Source organism: Centruroides vittatus, unplaced genomic scaffold (genome assembly GCF_030686945.1).
Source record: "Centruroides vittatus isolate TY-2023 unplaced genomic scaffold, ASM3068694v2 scaffold_1025, whole genome shotgun sequence".
Classification (NCBI taxonomy): Eukaryota; Metazoa; Arthropoda; class Arachnida; order Scorpiones; family Buthidae; genus Centruroides; species Centruroides vittatus.
In genome coordinates, this window is record NW_027122668.1 from 165,614 (window position 1) to 182,675 (window position 17,062).

General features: G+C 31.1%; 1 protein-coding gene across 1 annotated transcript; it reads left to right on the plus strand.

Moving 5' to 3' along the window:
* Window positions 1-399: 399 nt before the first annotated feature.
* Window positions 400-16,999, plus strand: LOC136986444 (major vault protein-like). The gene is given in 16 exon segments (XM_067283969.1): window positions 400-430; window positions 765-915; window positions 5,260-5,455; window positions 9,413-9,533; window positions 9,845-10,071; window positions 10,157-10,393; window positions 11,832-11,963; window positions 12,059-12,208; window positions 14,143-14,297; window positions 14,299-14,388; window positions 14,568-14,765; window positions 14,902-15,043; window positions 15,119-15,330; window positions 15,409-15,652; window positions 15,963-16,151; window positions 16,487-16,999. Coding segments are annotated over 16 exon segments (2,601 nt in total). The 5' UTR covers window positions 400-414; the 3' UTR covers window positions 16,628-16,999.
* The last annotated feature ends 63 nt before the right edge of the window (window positions 17,000-17,062 follow it).

Consider the following 17,062-nt stretch of genomic DNA (forward strand, 5'->3'; position numbering starts at 1 on the left):
GAAATTAAAGGAATTTTTCATCTTTTTATTAGAAGTTGAATCCTATAAACTTTTAGGACAAATTATACCTTTGTATAATAATTAAAAGACCTTAAAAAGATAATAATGTGAAATGATTTGAATTATTAATGTTTAGAAAGTTAAAATTGCTTTCAGTCTTTCATTTTACCTCAAAATTAATTAGAACTATATAGGCCTATCGTATTTTACGGACTATAAGACGCACCTTTTTCTTCGAAAAATTGCCTCCAAAATTCAGGTGCATCTTATAGTTCGTAAAATACGGTAATTGTTAACGTATATAATTAACTTTATTATAATATACAAACATAACTTTGTGGTAATACAAACTATTGTGCCTCCAGGTCTAAGGGTCACCACAGCTAACATACAACTGCCTGGAGACAAAGGAACATGACAAAGGTCAAAGGTGAGGGGTTGCCTAACTAGGTCAAGGGGCAATTCGGTGTGGGTTATCTCCTGGAGGTTTATATACCTAACAATAATTATATAACAAATACTAAATAATATCTTTGTATATCTTTACTCATATATTTAATTATAATTATTTCTATGAGTAAAGATTTAGTTGATTATGGAAGTTACTGTGTTAAAGCTATAGAAGTTTTTAAATATTTTCTGTTATTGACCAGTGTATTAAAATTATAAATCTGTACAATCCAAATAAAGAAGTTTTAAAATTAAATCATACAAAATTTTATATGAAAATTGAATTATTTTCTAATGTTTTCTATATTGTTTAGTTGGCGAAATGACCACTCCAAAGCATAATCGTAATGAGGAGAGTATTTATAGGATCCCACCGTATTATTATTTACATGTTTTGGACCAGACATCAAATGTTACAAGAGTGGAAGTCGGTCCACAGACATATATTCGCAAGGAAAATGAAAGGTATGAAAGTTAACTTAAATAAACCTGAACAAAGCTATAATAATCTCATAGTACAAGTTATATATGAAATTAAATTGTAGTATTAAGTCTGCACCATATTAATTTTAAGCTGTAATTAATTGATTTATCAAACTGTTTATTTGTGACTGTCGGCCATATTGTATATATATATTTTATTGTATATAGTTGTAATCCTATCTTATTTTTGCAATTTCCTCCTTTTTCCTTTGTCTATTCTTTCTTAAACTTTCCATGACTGTTATCGCCATGTGGCTGGATTAGACGTTCCGAGAATCGGTAGGGACAATAACAGGTAGTGTGGCCTGGGGAAAAAGTGGCTAAGAGAGGGGTCACTTTTCGACTAGATACGAAGAGAGACGGACGGCAAGAGCGAGGCTCGATCGTGATTTCCGAGAGAGGAAAGAAGTGCGATAGTCGAGTGAAGAGCCGAAATATAGAGACCGGCATATTGGAGAACCCCAATAATTGAGAGAAGAAAGGATAGTGAAGAAAGCCACTATCGTCGGATCCAGGTTCTACACAAAGTATCAATACGTATCCGCCGAAAAAGAGAAAACCCCGGGTGAATCATCCCTTCATTTCTTCTACCTTTCTGCTGTCCTATCTTTCTTATTTTTCCTTAATATTAAGAGTTTAGATTTAAGTTAGGTTAGTCAAGTGTTTACGAGGGACCGATTGTTACGCGCTTAAAAATTAACACACCTCGAATTGTAAATCAGTTGGGATTCCTTAACAACAAGAACCTTATTTGTTCTAAGTGGAATAAAGGAACATTGTTTATTATTGTAGTCGTTGCAGTGTCCTTTTCTGTACGTTTCATTCGCAGGCCATACTGCCACACTCTTATAGAACACCACATATTCTTAGAATTTTGAGTTATAAAATATTTCTTTTACTAATGATTGATTTTGAAATTTCCTTTTGCCAATATACATGGTATGATCCAAAAGTTCGGGGAATGCAGTAATCTATGACAACAAAAGCATGTATTTGAAGTTACAGCGTATGAAATGGATTCTACCAACTCACCTCTACGTGTTCAGGTTAATTTCACCCATGTCATGTGATTAAATCGTGAGCGCTGCTGGTTTTTCCGGAGATAGTTACCTTTGTCCTGCGACGTAATCAAAGTGGAGTTTCAAGAACAACCTCCAACATTTCGACTTCACCGTGACCTTTCACCGTAGAATCACCATACACCTTTCTTAGCAATTTTAAAATCTCCGTAGGTGTTTTCCCTAAACGCTGCCAAAATTTAATGTTGGAGGTTGTTCTTGAAACTCCACTTTGATTACGTCGCAGGACAAAGGTAACTATCTCTGGAAAAAAACAGCAGCGCTTGCAGTTTAATCACATGACATGGGTGAAATTAACCTGAACACGTAGAGCTGGTTTGGTAGAATCCATTTCATACGCTGTAACTTCAAATACATGCTTTTGTTGTCGTAGATTACTGCATTCCCCGAACTTTTGGATCGTACCACGTATATACTTTTTTTTCTCTTTACTATTCAATGCATATTTATTCCAATATACAATTGTAAATCAAAAACTATTTATTTTTAATACATTAAAATTATTATTCTTTACTTTTATTAATGTTCTTACTTTTAAAAATAAACCATGTAAATAATGAAATACAGTAAAACTTCTGTAACTTGAAGTTTTTTCCTGCCTCTTTCAAGTTAGACAATTCAAATTAGAGAACAATACTGATAAATGCCAATTCCAAGTAGATTAGATCTCTTGCATTTTATATAAAGAATCTTTGATAGTTTTTTGTTTTAAACAGCTGTTTAATGCCTTTTCATCATGTTCAATGTAGCTAACAGAATCAGTTTTTTGCAGGTAGAGTACATCTTATTGAGATAAAGCAACAGATCATCTCATTTTGGACTGGAATGTTGTCTATAAATGGGTGTTGGACAGTATATACAACTAACTGTCTGAAAACTTCATGAAAATCAACAATTAGGATCACTTCAGACAGAATAAATATTAAAATTCAAGTCAGGATCAAGTCAAATATAAATCTAAATTGAACCAAATATTTCACAAGATTCTAAAAAAAAAGTTACAATAGAACACATGTAAATGTCACTATAGAATATGAAAAATATAAAAATATAGAAATATAAGAAAAAAAAGACTTACTTTTGAAAAGAATAAGATTGTTATTGCAATAAATTTGCACTTCCACAACAACCTAAATCAACTTTCACAAGGTTTTGGTTTCTTTTCTTCCCATACTTGTGGTGCCATCTACAAAAGTTCTTCCCTCTTTCTTCTCCTGTATATTTCCATTTTATGGGTAGAAGACAGAACTAGAGTTAAAATGGATTCTAAGCAATGAATTCTGTAAAACTGTAGCTCCTCAATTAATTAACGAACATTGAATCTACTAATTAAAGTACCTTACAATAGAATATTACTTATATAATATAAGAGTATAAATAAAACATAATTTTATTATCATAGTGATATTTTGATAATGATAAGTATTAGGTGACAAAATCGAGTTCTATGGTCTTAACCAAACAGTGACAGAACTGAGGGAGCAATTGTAAAAGGTGCAGTGCGAAAGGAAGACATAATGCATGGTCCAATTAAACAAATTTAATTTTGTGCTTAAAAATATATATACAGTTTCTTTAAGGTTTCCCACTGTTGTACAATTCCGGCTACCTTCTGATGGTTTCAACGTTACAGGCGGTTCAGCTAGTTGATCTTATCCCAACTACTAACCAACAATGGTTCGTGTCTAATAGTCTTTGGCTACTTTGTAACTAAAATTTTTATGTACGGTGCAATTACCGCTAGTTAACACTAGTCAAGTTGGCTACTTTTTAAATTGTAAATTCCATGTATCTAACATCCAATTTATTCTTTTTATTATGTGTTACCTTTCAAATGTCTACTAGACACTGTGGAATAGCCTTTGCCCTTTTAACTGTCTTCATTATCACAGTATGTCGTGCACTACACTCCAGCCATCTCAATACTGTATATCTTAATATTATTGTAAAATGCAACTAGCATTATTTGAATTAACAACAAAACTGGTTACTGACTACATCGATGTACTTATGTTACTCTATATTCTTATAATATTGTATTGTATTCAAATTGAACCAACCTCTTGTTGGAAAAGTACTCCCATTTTGTATATACTGTTAATTCTGTACACATTTGTATTCTATTGCATCTTGTTTTAATTGAATAAATGGCGATGCAGATGCCCATGGGGTCCCTTGGGGGCCTCGTGGTTGCTATTTTCACACTTTCCTATCTTTCTTTGTTTCTTCTTCCACCTAACTTCTCTTTTCTTATTCTCTTCTTTCCGCTTCCAATAGGGCTAAGTCTGATGCTAAGTATGGATAGCCCCCTTTTCCTTTAATCCAAAGTCCAAAGTCTCTTGCACGATTCCTAATCTAACTTAATCTAATAGAAGGTGGATAGAAGAAGGGGAAGTAGGAAGAATAATAGAATAGGGGGTACCCAATTTATCGGCAAGTAGTCAAAGTATTTCTTCGTCTCGACTTCCGAGTCTTGAATGTTTTATTCTCTTGCAGATCGGCTGTCTCGGAGTTCTCCTCCAGATCTATCAATATACTTCTTTCTTGATCCGTTCTCTATGGTCTCCTTTTTCACAGTGCTTGTTGGATTCCACTTACGAACCTTGCCACCACACATCCATTACCTCTTGTGTCCGGCCCAAGAATGTTTCTTGGAATTTCTATTTTCCCCTCCAGCCTCGTCGCAGACTATTGTTTTCACTCTACCTCCTGGTGGGCTAGGGGTGAGTCTGAGTTCTCAGAAGTTCGAAACAAAGGGAATTGGAAGGAAGGATAAATTTATAGAAATAGAATATAAAATTAAATTAAAAACTATACAAAATAGAATGGTGTACAGCCACATGATATTTGTGAGGGTGACAAAAATGAGGGATGAGTGTAATCCAGTCTCTATGAAAAATTTGATCACATTATGAATTTTTTTTATTCTAGAGTTTAGTTTTGATGTTACAGGAATTCCTTGACTTTTGGACAATTCCCTCCACCTCTTTTTTTGTACATTATATTTTGATACCTCTGAGTTACTTTTCTTAGATAAAATTTGGATTTTTATACATTTTCAGCAACAAAAAAAAACATTTGAGAGATTGTGCAGTGACTTTCTACTGATCTAGATTTTTCTAACATAAAAATCAATTCATTTTGTAAAAAATTACAGTAGAGGCCATCATAATACCATTTTGTTTTATGTAAAATAGAAATAAATACTATAATTTTTAAATAAAATTTTATAATTAAATATTTTCAGAGTTATTTTGGGACCCGAAAAAATGATCATTGTTCCTCCAGGTCATTATTGTGTGATACAAAATCCTGTGATAAGAGACAATGATGGAATTATTCAATATGATCTATATGGTCAAAGTAAACTGCGACATGCTGACTTAGAAATAAGATTACAGCAAGATCCTTTTCCTTTATATCCTGGAGAAGTTTTGTTTCAGGTCAGAAGATATTAAATATTCAATTTTTCTTAAAAATTATTTTAAGTTTAAGCACATATTAATTTATACATCATAATTAATTTTATAACTTTATTGTACATTGATAAAGAAAGTACAGATTCTATCAATATTTGATTTATATAGAAGACTAAGATTTTATTGTCGTGCTATCTATATCCTGGCTGATTAAGTATATCTTACCAAATTACATATCATCTATATATTTAACTAGCCAAGTTACAGTTTGATAATAAACCCAATTTTATCATTTAAGTAATAAAATCAATTATGTAGTGTATATTTTTGATATTTATTAATTAACGTCAACTAATTTTAAGTGGATGAATAAAATAACTTTTTATACTGATATCAATAAACAATTTATTAGATTATATTATCAGAATTCATCTTTGTCTTCATATTACTCAATTTTTCATTTTGAAATAGTAATATTTGTGTTCTTTAATTTTAATTTTGCAATTTCATCAAATTTAAGTTACATTTGTGCTATTGTATGCTTGTAAAACAAATATTTTTTTCAAGAATACACTAACAAAACATATATAAACGTTTTGAAAATATTTGTGTTAGATGTTTAATTTTAATATTATTCTTAATATACATTATAGTCATTCTTTACTTATTAGTATATTAGTGTTCTCCAGAAATTTTTACCAGTGAGATGAAATGTGTGAAGAGGTTCCAAAAATGGGTTTAAATTAAACATTTATTATAGAAACTTATTAAAACAAAACTAGAGGAAAAACACCTCCATTGTTAAAACGGATGAAAGATCGGATTCTTTGTGCTAGTCATATGAAACTGGGCAAGGAAATAAATACTATTAGTGAGGTTGAGGCAGAAGTTTTAAACGCGAAAACGTGTATGTCGGACGCTCAGCGCCGCTTTCCGTAAGCCTAGAAGTTTGACAATGGCATTTGGAAAGTCAGTGGAATCATGCTCAATATTGCAAACATCATTGTCAAACTTCCACGCTTATAGGAAAGTGGTGCTGAACATCCGACGTACACGTTTTCTCATTTAAAACTTCGGCCTCAACCTCACTATTAATGTAAAACACAACACAATAAATGTAAACGAATGTTCTCCAGTAGAGATGGACCTATGACAAGGCACTCGTATAGAAGTAAATAGAACATAGAAAAATTTTGGAAAGGGGAACGGTTAATTATGAAAGGAGACATTGTGTCAGGCCATTAAAATTCTAAGACATCATACACTAGACAACAATGAGTTAAAATATGAGCGCAAGTTCAAAGTCCCATAAACGCCTTCTATCGAGGATGGTGTCGGGTAGATTCTCCTTTCTGGTGACCTGAACAGGTCTTGTCTTTCACTTAGGGACAGATGAGGGACCAATCGGGGAGTGGGAAGAAGAGACGTGGAACCAATCAGAATGGACAAAAGGGGGAGAATGGAGATTGATATAATCCCTGATCGTCAAGGTCAGGGGACACTCAGTTAGTAGAGTCTAAGGTGAAAAGATGCTGTGTGTCAATACATGGAAGATGGAGCTTTGTCCTTGTGCCCATACAGAGAGCGATGCTACCGATGCCAACCAATGAATCTCCTCATCTGCTGCAGAAAAAATATCCTCGAACCTTCAATTGTTTAAAGCACTTTGTGCATAGAGTAAGTTATTTCCTGTCAAAATAAACGGGTTATGTGAGATACTTGTTATCATTTGTCTCCTCTGCCACAATCTCACGCGAGCATCCCTAGATCATCCTGACGCTGGATTAACAATCCATTTGTAAGTTGGCTAACTTACAAATGGAGTAGCTGGAGTGATAAAAAATACTGCAGTTTTTATAAAATTTTTTATTCATAAATTCAATTCATATTTCTTCATAAACAAGTACATCCACATAGACATAAACAAACACATCTATATTGAAAGTCATTTGAAAGAGACTGTGTAGAAGTTAATTCACCACATGGATTAGCTTCTGCAAATGTCAGTTGGCAATGGGTGATTATGTTGTTAGACTAAGCCAATTTTATAGTAGTGAAAGTGTCATTTAATAAACTTTTTAAAATGTTCTATCAGTTTTAGTCAATTTTAATAAATATAACAATAGTATTTTGTATGAGTAAATCACAGTGTACACAATCTAGCAGAAAAATGCCATGGTAAATTATTGTGAAGCAGAAAAATTTTGTTTCTAAGCATGGAAAAATTATAGAAAAGATAATTTTTGCTTTTGTAACAATTACTACAGAAAATGAGAATAGAAAAGTTTTTACATGCCAATTCTGTTTAAAATATTATAAAACAAATTGGCATAACCTCAACTATTTTCACCTCTGAATGATGATAGAATTTCAAGATAGATGATGGTATGGTCAGTTGTAAAGCATTCATTGATCATGATCATTCTCAATTCCTTTATTGTCCACTAAGGCAAACACTCAACAAACTAAACACATAGTAAATGTTAGAAAATTTATTTACACTTGATATAACATGTACAGGTTCAATAAAGGATGCCAACTCTAGGCAAGACCCAATCGTTGGTGGAACGATGACGACATACTGAATCCATACAAAAATCAATGACACTTATTACAAAAATAGTTTTTCTAAAACTAACCCTTAATACTAAATGTACCCTAAGAAAGGAAGATTGCTACTTTTTGCCCCTCTTCAAAGGTGGCAGATAGGACAGAACAAAAAGTATGCGGGTCATACAAACATCTTCCTGTTATTGTGAAGGGCCATGTGGAAACTTCTTACATACAATACATGCTTGTCTTATCCTCAGTTCCTGAGGGTTTTTACTTGTATCCAAATTGTCGGTCACTCTTTTGAAACTTTCAACTGGTCAAGAATGCCAACTCAAACACTGGGAATTTCAAGGTTTCCACTCAAAGTTATAACTTCACCATCTACTTGGGCACCGGACACTGTAACATCTCTTCTTTCATCATCATTTCTCTTCAAACACCAGCTCAAAAGTGACCTTCCTTTGCCTTGTATGCCCTCAGATAACCTTGTACTCATTATACTGATTATTTCAGGAAGTGGCCCTCACCTCCAAGAAGGAAGAATTAAAGAGATTAGCAAGTTCTAGAAGGGAGAAAGAACAGAGAGTATGAAGAACAAAGACAAAAAGAGACATACAGTGGACAATCACAATATGAATAAAAATTACAAAATATTTTTACATAATCAGTAGTTACTAAAATCCACTAAAAAATAGATAACACATTATTTTCTAATTTCTCTCTTATTCTGAAAATATAATCTGAAATAAAAGCATTAATTAATGGAACCTAATCTTGGCACTCCTGTAGTGTAAGCCTACTGCCCACTCTACCTAAGTCTCAAACTGATACTGACTGTAAACAATTGACATTACATGCGATTTTGTTACTTCATTTCTTGAATTCTTTATGCTACTGAGAGAATTTATCTTTTTCTGCATTACTTTATTGTAAGTAGGAATGGAACTTCACAATTCTGCATTCCTGTTCTTACTCACTATTTTGTCGGTGCAAAGAATCAGGCAGCAGATCCATAAAAATGGATCTGATTTCAAACTTGGTAATTTGATACACAGTACTCCTGAATGATAAGTCAGAATTTTTTTTCCTTCTTTAAAAATAATTTACAAAATTTAGAAGTCAAATGACATTTTTAGAATAGAGATATCTTTTGTATTCCACAAAACTTGGTACTGTGGTTAACTTTTAAATTCTTAAATATCTACTTCTTATGGAAACTAAATATATATATTTTTGGCCCTAAAGTTGTATTAGAAATTAATGGAAACTGAAGACAGCCTATTTAGGGCCGAAAACATTTAATTTATAAAAAAAAAAGAAAGTCTTGGATTCCATACAAAGTGGTTACTTAAGAATTTTAAAAAATCATTTGCTTTTGCATTTATATCTTAAAATTTTCTAAAATTTAATTATTTAATAAATTTTTAGGAAGTGAAACAATTACAAGTTGTTCCTGCAAACTGTGCTCTCAGAGTTCGAGCATTAAGAGATTTTGAAGATGACAAAATAAAAAGAATTGCAGGAGATGAATGGCTGTTTGAGGGTCCAGGTATTTAGGTTCATATTTACTAGACATATAGTTAGATTTCATAAATTACCATTAATCAATAAAATTATTTGACTTTGTATTGTTTGTCACACTGAATAAACCACAAGAAAAGACAGAAAAACAAAATTAATTTAAAACAGATGTAAATTTTTTAAATGTAATATGTGTTATCATTAAAAATAACTATAAAAACATTCAGACATTATAGAAATAAGTTTTATTTCCTCAATATTTACTTTCTAAGTAAAAACTTAATTCTTGAAAATCATTTTTCAAAGTTAATCACCAGAATTTATTGCTTTATTTTATAGGAACTTATATACCTCGTAAAGAAGTAGAAGTAGTAGAAAAAGTTAAAGCAACCGTAATCAAACCAAATCAAGCCTTAAAGCTACGAGCAAAGACCGAAATGATCGATCGTGATGGAGTAAAGCGCGTAATGGGAGAAGAATGGTTGATTAAAAAAGTTGGTGCTTATTTACCAAGAGCACATGAAGAAATTGTTGATATTGTCAATGCATATATTCTAACAGAAAAAGTAAACTTCATTTGGTTTTCAACTAAAATTTATATATATGTTAACCTTTCTTATGTACTGAAATTTGTATTTTCTTTAATATTAGGAAGCGGTTCACGTTCGTGCAATTAACACATTTGTTGACGATCTGGGCAACACTCGAAAGAATGGAGAAGAATGGCTAGTGAAAATGACAGATGTTGACACCTACATTCCAGGAGTTTACGAGAAGGTTGTAGGAGTAATACCTATTACGGCGCTTTCAAATCGTCAGTACTGTGTTATTCTAGATCCTGTAGATGAGAGCGGTAAGCCACAGCTAAGCCAGAAATTGTTGGTTAAGGTAAATTATTTTAATTGTAACTTAATTTTGATTTATAGTAATTTACGAAATTACAAGTTTGATTTTTGTATAAATTAAGTTATTCAGTTTATTTATTATTTTATTACTAAAGTCTATAAGCATTTTTATTATTATTTAAATCTAAAATTTTATTAGAAATTTATCATCTACTAAAAGTTACTTAAGAAAAAATTCTTAATTTTCTCATTTTAATATTTTATACATATATCATGGCATAAATATAGTTTTCCACAGTAAACTTAATGTAGAATTCCAGTTAAAAATTGATTTTAACCAAATATAGTTTTTAAATTACCAAAATAACTTCTCAATTTTGAATACAGGTACTCCTCACTTTACGACTGAGTTCCGTTCTGACAACTACGTTGTTAAGCGAATTGGTCGATAAGTGGGGAGCTTGCTCCAGGAGTATAGGATTGTTGTAAAATTATCCAAATTATTCAACAAACTTCAAATTTATTCATAAAAAGACTATTATAGTATGCTATTAGCATATTATAGTACTATAAGACTATTATAGTACGCTTAGTGCGCATGTCACCATTTGCCACTGAACGACACTCAAGCTGAGAAAGGGGATTCCCTGAATTGCAGGTTGAAACTCAATTGGTCGTAAGTGCGAGTGGTCGTTAAGCAGATAGGTCGTAAAGTGAGGAGTACCTGTAAAGTTAAGAAAATAGTTAGCAAGAATGTATGGCTCTACTTCCATCAAAATATGGAAACTGATTAGCTCAAGCTCAAAATAGCTGCTTTAAAGTGACTTCCTGGGCTGTTCACTATGCTTTCTCAAATTTCTTTCATTGTCACTTTCATGCAGTACCTCAGCTTTTCGAGTTTTATACTTACCAATGGTCATTTCCTATTTCTCAAACTGTTAGAAAGTAATTTGGTGATTATACAATCTGGTGCTCGTGAAGTTTCGCACTCATATTTCTGATGTTTTATACCATGTAACAATATCCTTTTGATGCTGGTTTATAAGTTTAGAAATAGCCATTTTCGACATGTTACTATAGTAACAACAATAATAATAAGCAGTATGCCAATAAAACATTATTAATTTACAGTTAAAATCTTTTAAAGTGTATGTAATAACCTCGTTGAAATGTAAAGAATATAGAAATTAACTTTCTACAGTTCATACAGTAAAATTTTAAAAAAAAATTTATTGGAAATTTTGCAATTTAACTGAATTAAAATTTTTATTTTTTGAAATACATTTAATTAATAATTGATTTTAAAAAACTTAGTTAAAATGTCACAAAGTTTTTCCTATTGTGAATTGTCAGATAGAGTTAATATGATACAGAAATAATTAATTTTTAGAAATAAGTTTTTACTTTATATTTCTGAAATCAATATTTTCAAATCAAAATTTTAAAATTTCTATAACTATAGACGATTTTATTTAAAACAGGGAGATAAATCATTCTTTTTACATCCTGGCGAACATTTGGAAGCTGGTATTCAAGAAATACATGTGTTGAGCGATAACGAAGGGCTTGTTTTACGTGCAAAAGAAGCTTTTGTAGATACCACCGTAACACCTGTAAGAAAGACTTTTTTCCTCGTTTATCAGTTTAATAATCATATTAACTATAAATGGGTATAATTTTACAACTTTGAAAACTTTTTATTTTAAAGGCAGTTCAGCGTCAGCCAGGAGATAGATGGATGATCAGTGGTGCAGCAGAATATATACCTCCAAACGAAGTAGAAATTTTAGCGAAAAGAAATGCTATTCCTCTTGATGAAAATGAAGGAATATACGTTAGAAATATTAAAACTGGAAAGGTAAGAGGAAATTTTTAAAAATTTTAGATAAATATGTTTTATCATTATAAGAAAGTTAGTTGGCTAAAAGTTTTATTTCTTTCAGCTATATTTTAATCTCAATAATAATGATAGAATGTACCTGTACATATTCTATTTAATAATAGATATTATGATAAATATTTTATTAACTGGATAAATAAGACTACAATATAATATGAATTAAGAGTTCTGCCTTGGGCATGCGAGGCCATGCAGAGCAGTTTCTCCAGTGTGGTGGAGTCTGTAAACAAAAAGTCCAACTCCAGGAAATTTGTATGGTGTGACTCCTACCTCAGTTTTTTTTTTTTAAAGTAACACTAAGTAGATTCCTTTTTTAAGAAAGACATCATGTGCAGTGCCTGAATATTTTATTTAACATTTCTCTATAAAATGTTTTTACTAAAATTTGATGATGGTAAGAATCAAAAAATGGATATAACAAATTTACCTCAAAAAACTTTAGAGTACATAAACACACATCTTAATAGCCAAAAGAATTCCACTTTTATTAGTTAATTATGAAAAATTGATTTTAAATTTAATTATTTTAAAGAAGAAAAATTAAATACAATAAATGCAAAAAATAACGATTTGATGACTGACGTAATAGCGAGGTTGAGGCCGAAGTTTTAAATGCGAAAACGTGTAAGAAAACGGACGTTCGGCACCGCTTTCCTGTAAGCCTAGAAGTTTTACAATGGTGTTTGGTGTCAGTGGAATCACGCTCGACATTCCAAATGCCATTGTCAAACTTCTAGGCTTATCGGAAAGTGGCACCGAACGTCAGTCTTACATGTTTTTGCGTTTAAAACTTCTGCCTCAATCTTTTTAATAAATTGGTTCATAAAATAGTTTCTCCTGCTCTGGCTAGTTGACTAAACTGAAATATACAGTAGAATTTAAAGAAAAATATTTTTTTTTTCCAAATTTTGTCATCTTGGACCAATGGGTGCAGTCATACCCTGAGAACTTAAACCAGTGAAAAATAAGCTGGAACAATCTTATTAATTAAATTTTGTAGATTTCTCCTTTCTTAGTTTGTTGCAGTTAGATTCTGATCTTTGTTTTACTTTTTTCATTGATTTTTCTATTGACTGTTTTAAGACCAAATTATGATATCAAAGCTATAATAAATTACTCAAAACCAATAGAAGGGCAGTGAAAAAATTAATCAATCAAATTAGTAAAAAAAAAAAGTTGATATCCAAAGTAAAACATCTAAGATGTAAAAAATTATGGCACCCAAAATGAAAGTCAAATTTTTTTTTCTTGGGCTTCTCTTTGGTAAAGATGAGCTTGGCTTTTCGAAGCGATACCACATGCATTTACTTTCCAGGCGCAATCCCACGACTAACTACAAGTAATCACTTGTAGTTAGTCGTGTTAGATTAATACAGATTAGTGGTGAAAATAGTGATTTTTATCCACTTGTCACTGGTGGGCCGTAGCTTTTACTAATTTATTTTCTGAAAGTACACACATCATGTATGAAACGACCTTTATGATTAATATCATTTTGATATCTAAATTAATTGAAGAGTCCATTTTCTAAGAAATTTCTTTAGATACTAATTAAAAAGTGTATTTTTTTTTTTTTTTTACTTCACATTTTACAAATAGTAAACTTTGAGGTTGGAGTCAAAAGAATTTTACTGACTCCACAACACTTGTTTCTCCTCCTCCTTTTTGAATGTCCAGCCACTTCCACTTGATACTTTATACATGTGTAAATCATCTTATTTCACTACCAAATAAAATCTTTGTAATAATGCTAGTGATAACTTTTAAAAAATAAAGCAAAATAATCACTAGTATTATTAAAAATAAAAAATAATTACAGACTTTAATAGCTCACTAGAAAATATATTTAAGTATTAATGTTTATATTATTTTTAACAAAAAAATGAAAATAGGTTCGTGCAGTCTGTGGAGAAACGTACATGATGAATCAAGATGAAGAACTTTGGGAAAAAGAGCTGTCGCCAAATGTCGAATCACTTTTGTCGGCTCATTACGATCCGATGGCCGATCGTGGACGGTGGGCAGATAAACAGTCTGCTGCTTCTGCTCGTTTCCAGAGATAAAACAAGAGTAATAACTTTTCGTGTGCCACATAATGCAGCGATTCAGATATATGATTACAAAGGGAAAAAAGCACGGTAAGTTGAAAATTTCACAAAAATACAGTAAGACATTATAATTTTTTTTTTTTTTTTTCCAATTTCTAAATTATTTCATATTTAAATTATGATTTAAATGTATTTCAAATTGTTTAGAACAATATACTGAATATTACACAAAAATTGTTTGTAATTTTTAAATTTCATTTTCAAAATAGTGTGGTTTTTGGTCCAGAATTGGTTATGTTGGGACCGGACGAACAGTTTACGCAACTAAGTTTATCAGGTCACAAGCCAAAAAAGCCTAATGTGATTCGGTCTTTGTGTCTTCTTCTGGGACCAGATTTTTGTACTGATGTCATTACTGTTGAAACAGCCGACCATGCTCGCTTACAACTTCAGCTTGCATATAATTGGTAAAAATTTCGGATAATTGTATAAGAAAATCTGAATAGTGTTTTTGATACTTTGATGATTTAAATTAAGAATATAATTGTTTTTAAATAATTGAAAATAATTTTATGTCGATAATTATTGTTATTTATTATTTAGGCACTTTGATGTAAGTCAAAAGGATGACGCGACAGCTTCTAAATTATTTGCGGTACCAGATTTTATTGGTGATCTTTGTAAAGCCGTAGCATCTCGCATTAGAGGAGCCATAGCATCGACTAATTTCGATGACTTTCATAAGGTTAGTAATTATTGTTGATGAAACACCGTTAATAATTTTGAGAATCCGATAACATTTTATGGAATTGTTAAACAGAATTCTGCTACAATCATCAGAGCTGCAGTTTTTGGCTATGATTCTGATAGAAAGATCAGAAATAGATTAATCTTTCCACAGAATAATTTAGTAGTAACTAGTGTAGATATACAAAGTGTAGAACCTGTAGATCAGCGAACTAGAGATTCTCTTCAAAAATCAGTACAACTTGCAATTGAGATAACAACTCAAAGTCAAGAAGCAGCTGCCAGGTAACAAAGAAATGATGATTAAAATGCTTTATTAAATGTATATATTTTTTGTTTATTAATATTTTACATACTTTATAGACATGAAGCAGAAAGAAGAGAACAAGAAGCCAGAGGAAAATTGGAAAGACAAAGAATTTCCGACGAAGTAGAATCCGAACGAAGTCGTAAGGATCTTTTAGAATTACAGGCAGCTAGCATGGCAGTAGAAAGCTGCGGACAGGCAAAGGCAGAAGCAAAAAGCAAAGCCGAAGCCCTGAGAATTGAAGCAGAAACAGCCGTCGAACAAGCTAAATTGAAAGTTGATGCTATGACAATTGAAGCAGTATGAATCTTTTATGTTCCTTTTAATAGTTTTTCATTTATTGTAATAATCATAATAATAGAAAAATAGAAAACTGAAATCATTTTCTAATATATTAATATTAAAGTTTCCTTTTATTTCTATTACATCAGATAGTTTTCAAACATTGCATTTGTTCAAATTTTTTTTATAGTGAATAATTTTGACTTTAGATATTTTCCTACTATCCTCTATTAGACAGGCTTGAATTAAACTTTATAAATACATTGAAATAATTATTTAAGAAATGTTTTTAAATTGCTGCTGTTATATTTAAATAATTTCTTAAAAGGAAGCAGAATTGGAAAGATTGATGAAGGCCAGAGATGCCGAAATCAGTTATCTTCGCGAACAAGATGAATTGCAGATTAAGAAATCAAAAGAATTGGCAGAAATAGACGTACAGAAATGCAAGGATATAATAAGTGCTCTTGGACCCGACACAATTCGTGCCATAGCTCTGGCAGGACCAGAACTACAGGTAAATTGATACGATATAAAATAGTTAATAATTCATAGTAGAGCTTCAGTTTTAAAATAGTTTATCATATAAAAACAAATATCAAAATGATATTGCCAAGAAGTTGTTTCTTAATTACTTAATGAAATATTTACAAATATATAATTGACTACAATTTTGAGTTTACTTTTGAAAGTCTGTCTGTTCAGTCTGAGTTCAAGCTGAAGAAATACACATGTATGAACACCTATGTGTAAACTACATGCATTTCAGCTTTTCTAGTTCTTTATAATAAAATGAAAAGTTTATTTGCAAGAAACTCAAACAATATTGTCATAAATTCATTTTATTTTCAGGTAAAGATTCTTCAAGGACTTGGACTTCATACAACTCTCATCACTGATGGAAATTGCCCCATAAATTTATTTAATACTGCACAAGGATTGATAGGAAATTCCTTATTGGAACCACCCACTAAAATACAAAAGGTCGAATGATTTTTCAGTACGTAAATATAGTAATTCACCACCTCCTTAACAAGTTACTGAATATTTCTTTGTCTGCAGGAATAAGGAACTCGCTAAGGCCAATGTAAAATTGGATGACTGCCATTTTCATTCCTTAAAATAATTACTGTTACTTGCAAGTGTTAATGAAGTTTAAGACTGTGTGCAAACTCAGATTTGACATTATTTTGTTGTTGAAATATGAGCATTCTATTTTTAATACTAATGATACAAATTGTTGTTTAAAATCAAATATATTTTTCTGCTTTTGCAATTTCTGTAAAATTAAACAGCTTTTCAAGTTTGTCTACATACCATGTGAGGGAAATTGATGTGCTTATAACAAATAAAAATGTATGCAGATGTTGATTATTTATTTATCTAAATACATCTGCTAGTAGAATATATATATATATATTTATTCTA